Below are 15,965 nucleotides of genomic sequence, written 5' to 3' on the forward strand. Positions count from 1 at the left end.
CTAGGAATATATTTTAATGACAAAGGTCAGACTAGGAGTGTGAAATAAGAATCACAATGATCTAGCTTGTGACCAGAGTCAGGCTGTATTGGTGGAAACAAGAGGGCTTGACTCAGTGTTTCTGTTTGATTTTCCTAGTGGAGGGAGAGAGTGGGTTGGTTTGAGAAAATGACATGAACTGATCCATTATTCTTTATCTTCTGACTCTCCACTGCATTTTATTTGGAGATTTTATTCATTTTGTTTGGAGATTTAGGGACTAATGGGAAATCTTTGGGGGAAATACCTTGAGTCATCATCTGCTGCTTTCCAGGGTGCACATTTGAAAAAAAGGTTTTTACAAACTTCCTAATATTTTGTTCTGTGAAAAGAAAACATTCCTCAGCCTCATAGGTAAGGCAGTGTCCAAAGCAAGAAAGAGTTAGGAACTCAAAAGTTATTTGTGAGCATGAAGAGGAAATTTTTAAGTTTTGATTTTTACAAACTTCTGTTTTATTTACTTAAGTGTTTGATTAGGAAAGTGACAACATTTGTTCAGCAAAAATAATTTTTCTATAGGTTTTCACTTAGCTGCTTTACTTTTTTTTATCCTTCAGCTTTCATTTCACTTGAAAAGGCATGCAGCAAGCAGAAACACACAGAGTGAGAGCGTGCGCGAGAGAGAGAGAGAGACAGGGAAAGAGGGAGAGAGAGAGAGAGACAGAGAGACAGAGAGACAGACAGGGAGAATGAATGTATGTATTGGTTTGCACCCCAAATGCCTGTAGCAGCCATGACTGAGGCAGTCCAAAGCCAGGAGCCTGAAACTCAGTCTAGGTCTCTAACATTGGTGGCAAGGACATATCTACTTGGGGCGCCACCTGCTATCTCCCAAGGTGCACATTGGCAGGAAGATGGAATGGGAAGTGACGCTGAGACTTGAACCAAGGCACACTACAATATGGGATATAGGCATTCCATGCAATGTCTTATCTGCTGTGGCAAACATATGCCCAGGCTTTACTTACTTTCTGATGACTTTCCCCACCATGATACTGCACTTGTCCAAATGATGGACTGCAGGTAACAAAACATCCAGAACATATATAAGTGGCTGGGATTATGTTTTTGTTATTACTACTTCTTAAAGTGAAAGCTCATATTCCTGTAGCTCTCTGGGCATCTTAGTTTTATAAACCATCTAAGAAGAAATATAAATTGCAAGCTCTATCTATATCTGGTAAAGGTTCTTAATAAAGCTGTAATTCTCTGTGTTTTGATTTCAAGTTTGACAAAAGCACGTGGAAGATATAATCATAAGTGACATATCTGAAAACCATTTCTAGTAAAGGAAGAAGTAATACTATTCATAAAAACTCAGGAGAAAAAGAACTAGTGAAAGGCAGTTGTAAAGTCTTAGGAAAATTGCCAAATTTCCCATTGGCTCATCCTGATCAGGATATTTCCAGACACAGTTCCAGGCTTGTCTACAGAATCCCTAGTAATCGTGCAAAATTGAGTTGTTTGCGTGGAGAAACCTGGACAGCTGTAGCAAATCCCGCAGAAAGCCAACACCAATAACCGCTCCGTCATGAGGTTTTGTTTAGAGAGAAGCTGCTATCTCTCTTGAAATATTTAATATGATGATGATGATTAAGGAATGTTTGCATCAGAGATAGTTAGAAAAAATCATTTAAATGCTAGCTTCAAGCTTTCCCCAATTAAGTGATGAGGAGGAAAAAAGCAAGTCGATTGAGCCAGTGGTTGCACCCTCAGTGGGACAGGGCAGATCGTTTTCTTTTCAGCTGTGTCTTGAATGATTTTCAGGGTCTTGGTAAGAGACTAGGAGTCAAATGTAGATGCTGTGTACTAATGGTGTTGATGCCTCTTCTATATACTTTTGATATTTTTCCAATAAACTGGGAGGTTGTTTGCTTTTGCATTTTTATGGAATTGGACATTAAGAAATTAGTGCAACTGAATGAAATAGTCTCTCCCCCTTTTAGTTGCCTCCACCATGATGTAATTTTTTTTTAATATGGAGGAGAGTAAAATTAATGAAACAGAACAGGCATCCTTTAGCATGATACCAAAACAAGCACTCAGTTATATGCAGCTTCTATAAGAACAACTTATTTATAATATCTATGAATTCTTGATGGCAAATAAGTTTTGTTGTGAGTAAAGCAAGTCTCTGTCGCGGTTCAAGGCTTGCTTTCATTTTTTGCCAGGAAATCATTGTCTTTTGGGTTGTAGATGTCATATTTATAGAATCTGTTGCTTTTTTGGTAGAATGAAGTTAAAGTAATGTTACATCAAGACAGGAATGTCAAAAGTTAACCCATTACATTTACTACTGATTGTCTAACAGAAGAATTATTGATCAAGTCCAACTACTAAGTCCAAACGAATCCATTTTTAAAAAAAAAACAGAGATACTGGTTAGAAATGTACTTTGATGTTCTAGTATCATCTCTTCTCAGCATTGCTCGCTGGAATCTCCTTGCCTGTCTTAAAATTTTTATTTTTTATTTTTTTGACTCAGTAGGCCTGGGTTCAAGAACTGGCTTCCATGTGGTTCTTAGCACATCCCTGATCAAAAACACTGATTTATTCTAATGATTTGTTTTGGCCTCTCGGTAGGATAGTATTTCTTATTTTTTTCTATACTCTAAGATAATTCTGCCTGAGTCAAACAAATGTAATCACAATATAGAAGTCACTCATTCATGTCCTATTCATTTATATTGGTTATATACTCAAAGTGAGTACTATATCCCATGAAATAGAGGTGGAATATGATTTCCAGAAAATATAGAAGATGTCCACTTGGATTTGAATTTCAGATAACCAACAAAGAAGTTGTTTGTATAATTATGTCCCAAATATTACATAAGAAATACTCATATTAAAATTTTATTGTTTATCTGGAACTCAGATTTAACTGGGCATTCAGTATTTCTGTTTGCTAAATCTGGTAACCCTAGAGGTTGAACATTTGGGAAAGAACTGTCACTGAATGGAACAGTGTAAAATTGAAGTGTTGAGGTGAATCACTAGTCTGTGAGGATAGTTACTTGGTGTATGGTTGCTACTCAATAAATATTTGTGGGACAGAGAAAGGGAGGATTAAAAGAAGGAGGGAAAGATGGGATGAGTGAAAAACAAAAAGGGATCTGCATTGTAGTGGAACAACTTAAGCTGCTGGGCATCCCACATCAGAGTGCCAGTTTGAATCATGGCTACTGTGCTTTCATAAGATCCCTGCCTAACATGTAAAGCAAGTGGCAGAGGATGGCCCAACTATTTTGGGTTCTGACACCTACATGGGAGACCTCAATAGAGTTTCCAGGTTCCTGACTTCGGCTTGGTTACAGTCCTTTGGGAAGTGAACCAGTAGATAGAAGAGCTCTCCCTGTTTCTTTAACTCTGCTTTTCAAATAAATAAATCTTTAAAAAGCAAAGTGAAAATGCTAGGCAGTGTCTGTAATACTGTTCATGCATCCTAGGTGATGCCAGGTACTTGAGGGTTCAGAGAAAGGAAAGTTGGTATTCATTAGATAAGATGGAATTTGAGTTGTACCTCCGGGTTTACAAAAGTAGTGATGGAAGAAAAAAGCAGGAGTTAAAAGGTACATAGTAGGATAAATAGTAGGTGTTTGTGGTGGTTAAAACATCATTTGGGATGTCTGCATCCCATGTTGATTGGAGTGTGAGTCCAACTCCTGACTTTGTTGCTGATTCCAGGTTCTTGCTAATATGCAGCCTGGGATGAAGCAGATTGTAGTGGCCCCCCCATACGGGTTGATATTCTAGCTCTTGGGCATTTAAGGACTAAGTCAGCAGATGAGCGCTCTCTTCTGTATTGCAAATAAAAAATTCTAATGAAAGAAATTTATTCTGACTCATTCTGGAATTACAGGTCTGGAGGCCTCATCTGGTGACTGTCTTCTTGCTGGCAGAAATTGTAGGCATTGAAATCAGATGACAAGAGAAGTGACCTTACGTGTTGTCTGACCTCTCCCTCTTATAGAGCCATTTGGGATCTTATCTAATCCTAACCATTTTTCCATCGGTTTCACCTCTAAACAGCAGGGTTGGGTTCTGTTTCTACCCTCTCAGTGCCTTACATTGCAGGGTTTAATGTCAACATGTGAAGATTTGTGGGATTCTCAAACCATATCCAAAGCATAGCAAATATTTTGGAGCATGTCATAAACTGTGTGAGGAAAACCAGTTAGGAAGCTGGCACTGCAAGAAAAGATGAAGGCGCCTACCAGCTCTCATTTCAGTCTTTGTTTAATTACCAAGAGGGAGATGCCTAAGGTTATTGTTTCTTAGTTTGGTCAGAGTTTCAGATCTTTATTCTTATCCTACAAGGGAGAGTTATCTATATTTGTATCTATATATTCATATAAAAATCTTTTGAAAACAGCATGCCATAGGTGACATTTTAGAAAAATGAAACTGGAATAGTCATTTTTGTGGAGAAATAGAATGAGCAGAAGAGAAGGAAAGGATGGTTCTATCATATCTAATCATGATAAAAGCTCTTACTATTTTTATGATACAGATTTAGCAGATATAATAGCAAGGGGCAATTCTAGTTGTATATTATTAAGTTACGTCAGAAATAACATGCATTTGGACTTGACTTGTACCCTACATGTGCAGCCTTGTTTCCAAACAAGCATACTTACAATTAAATGAAGTAAGACATTAGAGTCAAAATTCTGGAAGGCTAATTCCCCATAAAACTAAACTTAGTAATATAAGTAAAGATCTTAGGCAAATCTAACTGAATGACATGAAAACACATTAAACATAAATGGATATGTGGCCTCTTAGATCCAAACTGCAGGGAACTTTTAGAAAGTTAAAGCTTGTACATCAGCTGGAAGGGCTTTTAAAAAGGAAGAGAAATGTGAAATATGAAAATGGAGGAAAAGCTTGCAAACGGGTACCCAATATATAGACATGTATCCTAGCTGTTTATGTGGAACAGTGAAAAAGATAACATCTGGAACTTTAAGAGGGCAGTTGCGATGCCTTTGTTGTTTTTCCATTTTGTCACATTAGGTTTATTTGTCTACCTTGATGACCTTGGCCACTCTTCAGTGTGTGCCAAAGACATGGCATCTTGCCCATTTCTTTGATATTTCAAAATATGCTCCTGCTGGTAGAATTGGTGCCACTCATCAAGGAAGACTATAACACACAAATTCCAATCAGTATAAGTTTCAATCCCCAAAGGACATAGTTGAAAGATTCCACAAAGATGCAATTGAAAGTTGTCACATGTAGCTGCACATTTCAGATGGCTTATATTGGCTTTCTGGCTAACATGGCAGTTGTGACATTGGAGAATATTTAGCAATGTTTTCTCACTAAAGAGAGGATAGACCTCCCTTTCTAATCTCTTAGATGGTCAAGATTCATGTTATCACAAAGTTCATAGGACCCTTTCCGAGAAGCATCTAGTGGAAGAAGTGTAGGGACTCAAATAAGGAGCAGTGTAAGGGTCTGAAAAACACAGGTTCCTGGGAGAAATCGTTAAGCAAGCAGGGTGGCTTGCTGCAGCCAGCAAGTGGGCCTTCCCTGCAAATTTGCCTTTAGAGCCCAGAAACTGTTCTTTTGGGAAAGTAGCTCTATTTCTCTCTCTCTCTCTCTGTCTCTCTGCCTCCTTCCCTCCTTCCTCCCTCCCTGCTACACTCTCCCCCCTTTCCTTTTCAGTGATGGGTGGCTTCACTACCCATTTTTGTCATGTTTGGCATGTGGCTCTTCTTTTCTTTCACTTAATTCATGTGATGTAATCAGTGCAAACTATGGAAAGTGGTGGTAGCCAGTTCAGGGGCCAGGACAGGGGACTCATTGATCCAGGCTAGGCTGTAGTACCCACCAGTAGCAGCTGGAACGGGGGGCCCGCTGGACCGAGCCAGGGTGCACAGTGTGTTAGTGGATGCCCATGTGAGAATGGCCATGCCAGTCTGGGGAAATGGGTGCTGGGTCTGTGAGCCCTGGGGGTGGGGTATCCAGCAGAGCGTGGGTCACCTGAGCAGTCTCTGGGCCCACCTGTGCAGTGGGTGCCAAGTTTGTGATCCCAAGGAGCAGGGGGCCCAGCAGGGCCTGGGTTGTGTGGCCCAAGTCCTTGGGCCCCCTTGCATAGTGGGTGCCAGGTATGTGAGCCCCAGAGATGGGGGGGGTCCAGTGGGGTCCAGATCAGGTCTTTGGGCCCACCTGCATGGTGGACATCATTTCCATGAACCCCAAGGACAGGGGTTCCGGTGCAGCCCAGGTCACCTGTCCTGGGTCCTTGAGCCTGCCTGTAAGCACAGATCTTCCTCAGTGGAAAAGATGGTATGCCCAGATGCACATGGAGGATATGGCAGTCCACTGGGGCCTGCAGAGGACATCTGGTACCATAACAGAAGAAAGAGAACAGAACAAATTGAAACTATCCCAGCTAAATGACAGCAAATATCTGAGCAATTGGAGACTCCTAAGGTTATTTTGTCAGCCAATGAGGAAGGGTTTTCTCATCTTTGGATCAGAGAGATTGAGAGCATTTCAAAACTATCCAAACCACTTGGGCAGAACCCTTGGAGCATGTACCACATAGGGACCCTGGGTTAATATCGGGTGCTGTTCCCCATCCCTGGGTACTGGGGTGGTCAGAGAAGGCTGGGTATGACTTCTCTCTTATCTTCCCCCCCCCCTTTCCCCAGAAACAGGAAGAAATAGAAAATCTGGAAACAAACAAAAAATAAAGTGGTAGTATTTACTCAGAGACTGAAAACCCAAGTTCATGATCTTTTTCTGTCATTGGTTAGAGCATGACCTTGAGCATGATGCTTAATCACTCTGAGCTTTATTTTCGTCATCTGCAAATAGAATATTCATATTTCATGTATTATCTATCTCATGGGATTGTTGAGGATTAAATGAAAAAATGTAAATGAAAATCTGTCCTAGGGCTATGGTGATGATTATGATTATTATTATTTAAAAACCCAGTGGGTGGGCCAATTCTCACACCTAGAAAAATATAGGAAGCCTATTCAAAATCTGACTGAACAAAAATCAGTGCTAATTTGCTTATTTGAATTTTCATAATGAATTACAAACATGAAATAGCTGGGGTTTTTGAAGAAGCTCCTGACTGTTGAAGAAATCTTATGTATTTCAAAAACTGTGGCAATATAAGTATTTTAAAAGAGATATGTAATGGTTCTTGAAAATACCTGAGATGCCCATCCTTTTGTAGATGTTCAGGTATGCAATTTGTCCTAAATGTTTGATCTTGAGTGATTAAATAATTTGCATACTGTTTTCAGTGGGAAGAATTAAAGGCCAATTGAAGTATAATTTTGCAGTAAAAATTTATCATCTTTTTATGCAGTACATTTAAAAATATTCTATATCAGTTCTAATTTTATAGTTTTATTATTTTAGTTTAATGTACCAAGTAATTAAAAATTGCTACGAAGAAAAGAAGATGACAGTGATTTTAATTAATTTCTTCTCAGCAAAGTGAAAAGATAAGTAGAATAATAATGGAACAGAGCCCAGCACAATTCCTGGCACTTACAGATATTCATTAAATGTTCTTTAATGAATAAGAAATTACTAATTTGTAAGCATTTCTAGACTTTGGGAAAGACTTTCTTAGTGCTTTATAAAATACAAAGAAGATAAGTTGACATCTTCATATTAAAATATCTCCAGACAGTTCACATAAGCCACTTTTTATTGAATTGTTAGAACCTCAGTTTGCCCTGCCACCCTGTTCTCTTTGTTCTTGGAGTAGATTCTCAGGCCTAAATCAGTTACAGATGTTGAGAGAGAGAGAGAGAGAGTTCTCCATGGGTATTTTGCACATCTGTACATCTTGTAAGCAGAAGCACTGACTGCTTTTTGTTTTAGACTGTCTCTTCAAAGATGTTTATATAGCAAACAACCTTGGAAGGTGAAGATAGACTCATTCTGGAGCAATGTGTGGATTTGCTTTTGACCTTGGAAAATGCTGGTTTTGTATCTTCCAGAACAAGGGAAGAAATGCTTAGGGTCCAGTCCAAGATAATACCTCCCTCTGAGAAGAAAGACAAGAATGCTAGTTATTCATTACAGAGAACTTTATTTCCCTAGGCTCAGTGTTTCTTTCCTGAAACAATTTGTATTTTATTTCATGTCACAGGGGTCTTTTTTCGGCGTCATCGGATCCCACTCCCACCTCCTAATGATGATCAGTTTTATACTGTATACCATTTTAATATCAACATAGAAATTGTCTTCTATGGCTGGAAATTCAAGATTTATAACTGTGATTCATTCACTGGAAACTTTTTGAAGAAAGTGGGAATCAAATTAAATCCTCCAGGGCAATGTCCAGAAGATCCTTATATAAGGACACGGAAAGAGGTAAGATAAGAAGTCAATGGGTTTGCATCTTCTGAAAGAGAATCTCTATGAAGAGTCAAGGGTTTTGGTATTCCTGATGCAAATATCAAAGAGCTGGTGAAACTATAGTGCCTGAGAAATTGTCCTGTTCTCATTTGAACTGGAGAGAAGGCCTGGTCTTGCCCTAATAGCAGGAGTAACTTTGTTGCTGTCCTCTGCTTTCCAGTTTTTTCCATAAGTCTTCATTCCAGGTGATAGGAGTCTTCTGTGAGCAGCTCAGGTGGGACAATTTTGATAAGACCACAGTTGACGTTATGGCCACTGGAATTATAATTCTTCTTGACTTGTCATTTCATGGTTTGGTTGCCTCACTTTGGGAAGGTCTTTGCTTCTGTACTAGCGATTTTATGAACCAAGTCTTGGGTATTTCTTCTTTATTCCTTCTCAGGATTCTCAGCTCCTCTCTTGGTACCATTGGATGCTGAGATGTTCTGGAAGATTGAAGAGGGCTATGAATTTAAGGATACTTACCTTCAAAGTCTGACCCTACTTAGTGTAGGAAATAGGCATTATTATTATTATTATTATTATTATTATTATTATTATTATTACTATATCGCTAAAGCTTTTTTAAAAAAACTATCCCTTGAACAAAAATTTATGTTTTCTGGAAGAATCTGAATGCACCAAGTGGGAAGTGTAAGATGAAGATCACAAACCTATCCAATCTCTTTCCTGGACCTGGAATGTAGCTCTCCTGATTCTTAGCCTGGTTTTCACTGTTGCTGTTCATTTCTTTAAACCTCAGTATTTAAGTATGTAAAATTAAGTATGCAGTTGGATGAGTCTTAACAAATGCAGGCACCTATCTAACCTCTGTCCAAATCAAGATGTAGTTCATTTCCATCCTCCCAGAAATCTTCTCAAGCATTTTCCTAACCCCTTTCCTCATTGAGAAACGATCACTATTCTTGTTTTTACCCACACAGATTAATTTTGTCAGATTCATGACATTTTTCCTATAGAAAAATGGTATAGGGACTGGCATGATGACTCAACTGGATAATCATCTGCCTGTAAGCGCCAGCATCCAATACGGATGCTACTTGGTCTTCCAGCTGCCTTACATCCCATCAAGCTCTCTGTTTGTGGCCTGGGAAAGCAGTTGAGGATGGCCCTTGAGAGACCCAGAAGAAGCTTGTGGCTCCTGGCTTCATATCTGCTCAGTTCCTGACTGTTAAAGCCACTTGGAGAGTGAATCAGTGGACGGAAGATCTTTCTGTATGTGTATCTCTGCCTTTCCAATAAAAATAAATAGGTCTTGAATAGGAATAAATAGGAATTGAGAATAAATACCAAAGATTTTTGCTCCTCTATTTATTATTATTATTATTATTATTATTATATGATATAGTTCTATAGGCTCTGGGAATTTCCTTTATTCCCTTCCCCAAGTTCTCTCCCCCCACAAACTGATTTTCCCTATGTTATTATAATAGTATAGTCCATCATAATAAGTCGTAAGTCCATCATTGTGGGCATGGACAATGGCAAAGAGTCCAGCGTCCTATTATCAAGATATAGTTAATAGTTTCATTGGGAGTCCATCTTTGTCTGGAAGTAGAGATGCATACTGCATTGTAGCCTCACATCTGGATAGGATAGTCTCCATTGTACTGTTACTATACATCCCCTTAAACAAAAAACCACAATATAAAATCAACAACAGGAAGTAAAATAGAAATTTACAGTGCCATGAAGTTAAATAACATGCTGCTACATATGACAGTCTCCATTACACAGCTACTATACATTACATTCCCCTTAAATGAAAAGCCACAAAACATAATCAACAACAGGAAGAAAAATAGAAATTTACAACACTATGAAATTAAATAACGTGCTACTGAATGACTAATGTCATTTGCTGAAGAAATGAAAAAGAAAATCAAGAACCTTATTGGAGAAAAGGTATGACCTGTGCATCAGTGAAAGATTTAGAAGAATAACTGTTTTGAAGAAATGAAACTAAAAACAAAACATCAAAATCCTTGAGATATAGTTTTTGCTGATCTTTGTTGGTGAGATATGTCTCCTGTAGGCAACAGATAGATGGGTTTTGTTTTTTGATCCAGTGTACTAATCTATGATATTTGATTGAATTTAAGCCATTTACATTCAGGGGTAGTATAAATAGGTGATAATTTGGTTCTGTAATTGTTGATTATTTCATTTAGTCTTCTGTTGTCATCTTACTGGGATGCTCTTCACATTTGCATTTGGTTTTGATGGGTGCTATTTCTTTCCTCTATCAAGAGAACATCTTTATCATTTGTAGGGCAGGTCTGGAAGAGGTGTATTCTTTGAGCTTTTTTTTTTAACTGTGGGAAAATTTATTTCATTTTCAAACACAAAGGAAAACTTTGCTGGGTATGTTATTCTGGGGTAACAGTTTTTTTCCTTTTAGAATCTGGCCTGTAGAGTTTCCTCTGAGAGGTCAGCTGTGAGTGTGATTCTTTTGTGCCAGGAATTGAGCTATCATGATGGGCCCAAGTGTGTAAATCTTAAATGTAAAGATCATCAGGTTTTGGCAAATTTGTATAGTCATAATATAAAATGTTTCTGTCATTCTGTCACTCTAGAAAGTGCCACTGTCACTGTTTCTGTTTAGTACTTCTACACAGAAGCAATTACTGCCCTACTTTCTATCACTATAGATTAATTTTGTCTGTTCTTAAACAAGATTTTTGAGCCTTTGAGAAAAATCATTTTTCAAAATATTGCATAAGTAAAGTATATTAGCATACTGTGTAATGTGAAAACTTTCCTAATACTTGATTGTATTTTAAGATTAAAATTAAGTATAAATGTGCATGTGTATATACAAATACGTATATATCTATAGTTGAAAAGCTTTAAAAATCACAAAATAGTTTATAAAGCATATATCTTTGTCAGTTGATTGCTAGCATCTCACAAGTGAGGATGCAAAACCTGCAACTTTGAACATTTTCTTCATTTGTAGACGGTAGAATGCATGCAGCCCTTACGTCCCTATGAGCCCTCTGACACTCTGAGACAGTTCCTCCTGAATGATAAAAGAGTTTTGCATTTCTTCTGCCTGTGGGATGACACAGAATCAATGTTTGGGGACCGTAAAGAACTTGTCCTGCATTACTTCCTGACTGATGATACCATTGAAATCAGAGAGGTGTCACCCCGTAACCCAAACCGGGATTGTTCGAACTTGTTCCTCCGAAGGAATAAGCTACCCAAGGTAAGCAGTGGACACAGAGCCACTTTCTGAATTGGCTTGTGGGCTAAAACTCAAGTCACGCTTCTGGGGTGTTGTCTGGTTCTTGCTCGGTTTTATTTCTTATTTAGATAAGGTATTTTTAAATTGAATTCTTAACACTTCTGACAAGATGATGGAAAGGTTCACTTCTGTTGTAAACGGCAGCTGACCATTGGGTTCTCATGGAAGCTGCCTCGGGTTTTCTGAGGAAACTACTGGAAGCCCTGCTGTAGCTCTTGGAGGCAGGGCAGTCAGACTGTGTCCTTGGAAGACTTCTGGATTATGCATAGCAGGAAAGCCAGGAGCAGAGGGCAGGGACACCTGTTTTTAGAAGGGTTTTGGAAAAATAGACTATAAAATAATTATGACACACCTGATACTTGCTGTGTAGCTGGACATCAGTTGCTTCATTGTGTTCATTTATTCAACAAATATTTGTTGAATGCCAACTGTGTACCAGCTCTGGAGTTGCAGTGAGGAAGAAAATGGACTAGAGATATAATGAGGCTAGGCATTCCTTTACACAGTCCTTGTAAGAAGTGATGAGTAATCAATACAGCAACTAAACAAAGAAATTGAAGTTCTGAGAAGATAGTTGGTCCCAAGTCCTGTAGCTGATAAGTGATAAAGAAAGAATTTGAGTCTGAAGGTACTATTCTGTTACATGGCTTTCAAATCATAACTTCACATATTTGAACTTCCTCTGTATGTCACTCATATCATGGATGATTCATTTCTCATCAGTGTATGACAAATAGATCACTGTCAGTTTATATATATATGAATAGGGCCCTGACTTGCTCCCAGCCACAGTTTCTGTTAGCCACTGACCCTAGTCTGTTGCCCTTTGTACCTTGCTGTATTGTCTCTGTCAGCCAACAAATTATTTACTGAGCTCATGATCAGGTAGGATGCTAAACAGAAAGTGGATATCAAAAGGTTATGATTTCTTTCTTATGGAAGTTGATCAAATAATGATGAGAAAAGATGATTTTTGAGGACCACAGAAGTAACTACCGAGGGGTTCAGACTGGGGACATATGGAACAGTCTTCAGTATGTGGATGCTGAGTTGGCAGAGATATGAGTGGATGGCTAGCTGGCGAACAGGAGGGTTTGAGGGGGGAAAGTGGTGCCTCATTAAGGCCTTGAAGGATGCCTGGAATGTAGGCTAGTGCACCAGTGGTATGGAGCTGTAGGAAAAGGTAACTGCGTGTCTTCCTCTGTGCAGTGTGTGTCTCCCACGTGTACCCCAGGATGACATCAGCTTTGTGTTTAGAGACATCTGGCTATACCTTATTTTTGATTGTGTCTTCCAGTTTGGCCCACCTGGAGTCTGTCAACCAGGCCAGATGACAGATCGGATAGTTCTCAACATGTATGGTAACTTGTCAGAGATAAGTAACTTGTTGAACAACCGAGGTCCTGGTTACATAATGGATAAGTGCCAGGTGAGGAGCGTGGTTTGATTACTGTTTCCCGTGGGACATCCCTGGAACCTGAACTGTTGGGCAAGTTACATATTCTTCCCTTGTGTGATTGTAAATGAAATGAATGAATGCATAAATAGATTCATTGCACTGCTATTTATCAATAATAGCCGCACTTTAGTGAATGTGTAATGCATGCATTGCATTGGTTTTTCAAGTGCCACGGTGCGAAAACAATGCTTTAAAATATTAATATAAACTGATTATCTTTTGATTGAATGTATAAATCAAATTTTAAATGACATCATTGAACTTTTATGATTTTATTCTTTGCACCTTAATTCTGTATTTGTTTAGAATACAAATGGTGCCAATGCTATATTTGTTTTTTCTATTTGTTTTTTTAGCCAGCAAAAGTAGACCAAGAGTTTTACAAAGATTCTGACCTGATTGTAGGATCTACCATCAATGTGTGGGGAAGGAATGTGCTTATTTGTGATTGTGATGAATTTACGAAGTTTTATTATAAAACTAAATATGGAATTGGTAAGTGATACATATAGCAATTTGGAAAATATTGTAAAACTTCAGTTCTGTATTCTCCAGTCAAGATTTTACTCTTGAGTTTCAAATGCTAAGCTCATAATGGGCACCATTGATTGTGTACATGCTTTCTTCCAGGCACTGTTTGTCTTATGTATTCCTAACAATAATTCTTTAAGGGCAGGTCCATTATCCCCATTTTAGAGCTAAAAAAACAGGCTTTTCTTTTCTTTTTAAGATTTTTAAATTTTTATTGGAAAGTCAGATATACAGAGAGGAGGAGAGACAGAAAGGAAGATCTTCCGTATGATGATTCACTCCCCCATGCGGGTTCAGGAGCCCAAGGCTTTGGGCCGTCCTCGACTGCTTTCCCAGGCCACAAGCAGGGAGCTGGTTGGGAAGTGGAGCTGCCAGGATTAGAACCGGCATCCGTATGGGATCCTGGCGCATTCAAGGTGAGGACTTTAGCCACTAGGCCACCATGCTGGGCCCAAAAACAGGCTTTTCTAAAGGGGCTTATTTGTCCCAGGTCATACAGTGAGCAAAGGATGAATTAATAGTTGAATTTGTCTGCCTGGTTCCAGGGCCTTCCACTTTCCCTTTGTGCCCTTTGCCTCACCTGTGATATGGGATAAATACTTTGGTTAGAGAATTGAAATGGAAATGCAAATGTTCTTTAATTCTTGCTTACCATGATTAATGTACTTACTTGGTTTATCTTGAGAATTGCTTTGGGCCAATTTCTTTTCAACTTTTCCTCATGAGGTTCAACCAGGTTTCCAGCTTCTCTTTTCTTGGTATTAGTTCCATTCCAGTCAGGTTACTTTATGTCAACCTGAAAATCAGCTGTTTATTAAGCACTCAGTATAATAAATAAGGCATTGTAAGTAGATTTAGGAGACTGTGTTGTGTGAGAATTTCTAGGGTGGAAGGTGAACTGAGATCTACTGTACCAGGATTCTGGGAGTAAGTGAAACCTAATATACAAATCCTGATCTTCAAAAAAAAAAAAAAACCACTTGATTTTATCTTCTAGAAAGGCAAAGTGACAAAGGAAGAGACAGAGAGCTCTTTCATCAACTTGTTCACTCCTCAAATGCCCATAGCAGTGAGGGCTGGGCCAGGTTGAGGCCAGGAACCAGGAACTCCATCTATCCAATGTATTCCATGTGGGTGGCAGGAAACCAAGCATTTGAGGAACACAAAGCTCACAAAAGGATTGGAAAGAAAAAGTTGGATTTCACTCTTGACTTCCTTAAGGAAACTTGTTTCCCTGTATTTGCATGTCAGATTAGTCTACATGTATGGGCCCTACAGGGGCTTAACTGGTCCCCTTTAGTGGATGCAGTTGGGCATATTTGCTTTGGAACAGCACAAGAGATAGCCAGGAATGTACAGGTGGCAGCTACTGTGGAGAAGCTGCTAGTTGCCCTTCGGTTGTTGGGCAGAAAAATTTGTTTTTAATAAATGCAGATGTTAATTCAGAATCAGCAGGCTTCAGAATAAATTGAAAACCACAACTCGGATCTGAAGATTACCTTAATAATAAAGAATGTGATGGAAGATTGACAGATCATCTAAATAGGAACCATGTGGTGGAGGTTCCGCAACACAAAATTTCTTGAATATAAGTTCAAAATTTGGTTGTTGTTTGTCAGCTTAATTTTTAAAACTGAAATTTTGCATTTGAGGAAACAGATTTTATTAGTATGTTAGGGGATTTTACAGAGAATTTTCTGATGCACTGTTAATCTCCTAGCCCACTCCAGAACCTTGACCCAGGCATCCTCTATGCTCCATTTCAACTGAGTCCTGATGCTGTTTCGTTCTATGTTCTTTTGTTCGTGCTACAGATGTATTATTAAGGAAAGTATTTTTTTGCCTTTAAATTTGATGTAACATGAGATTATGCATTTGAAGAGAAAATTAGGCAAGTGCATTCTAATGCATTTCATAGTCACACATTTTATTTCCCATAACGTGTTAAAATACTCCATCTAACAGATACACAACATTTCTTGAATTACAACAGTATTCTTAATGTAATTAATTAGTAGACCTTATGATAGGGTGAGGGGAATGAATCCGCATTCTCTGATAATCTTTACCTTAACTTTTCCTGTTTCTTGATAGGATTAAATTACTGTTCCTAATATTTGTTGAATGCAGTGATCTTGGGCACTTTGGCTTATAATTCATTTGGTCTTAGAAAATTAAAGACTGACCAAATTTTATATATACTATGGTTTCATATCCTTACAGCCCAAACCAGGACTAAAGTGTCATCAGCTACTGTGGTTTTGTTAGCCGTGGTTGTGTTTC

General features: G+C 38.6%; 1 protein-coding gene across 1 annotated transcript in view; it reads left to right on the top strand.

The window, feature by feature from the left end:
- EFHC2 (EF-hand domain containing 2) overlaps positions 1-15,965 on the top strand; it is a 155,525-nt gene that overhangs the window by 54,686 nt on the left and 84,874 nt on the right. Inside the window, exons 7-10 of the mRNA XM_041002940.1 lie at positions 8,174-8,397; positions 11,402-11,653; positions 12,990-13,121; positions 13,508-13,646. Of these exons, the coding sequence (XP_040858874.1) occupies positions 8,174-8,397; positions 11,402-11,653; positions 12,990-13,121; positions 13,508-13,646 (747 nt within the window). The remainder of the gene's footprint in view (positions 1-8,173; positions 8,398-11,401; positions 11,654-12,989; positions 13,122-13,507; positions 13,647-15,965) is intronic.

The sequence above is a fragment of the Ochotona curzoniae genome, unplaced genomic scaffold (genome assembly GCF_017591425.1).
Source record: "Ochotona curzoniae isolate NIBS_2020 unplaced genomic scaffold, NIBS_Ocur_1.0 contig_1274, whole genome shotgun sequence".
NCBI lineage: Eukaryota > Metazoa > Chordata > Mammalia > Lagomorpha > Ochotonidae > Ochotona > Ochotona curzoniae.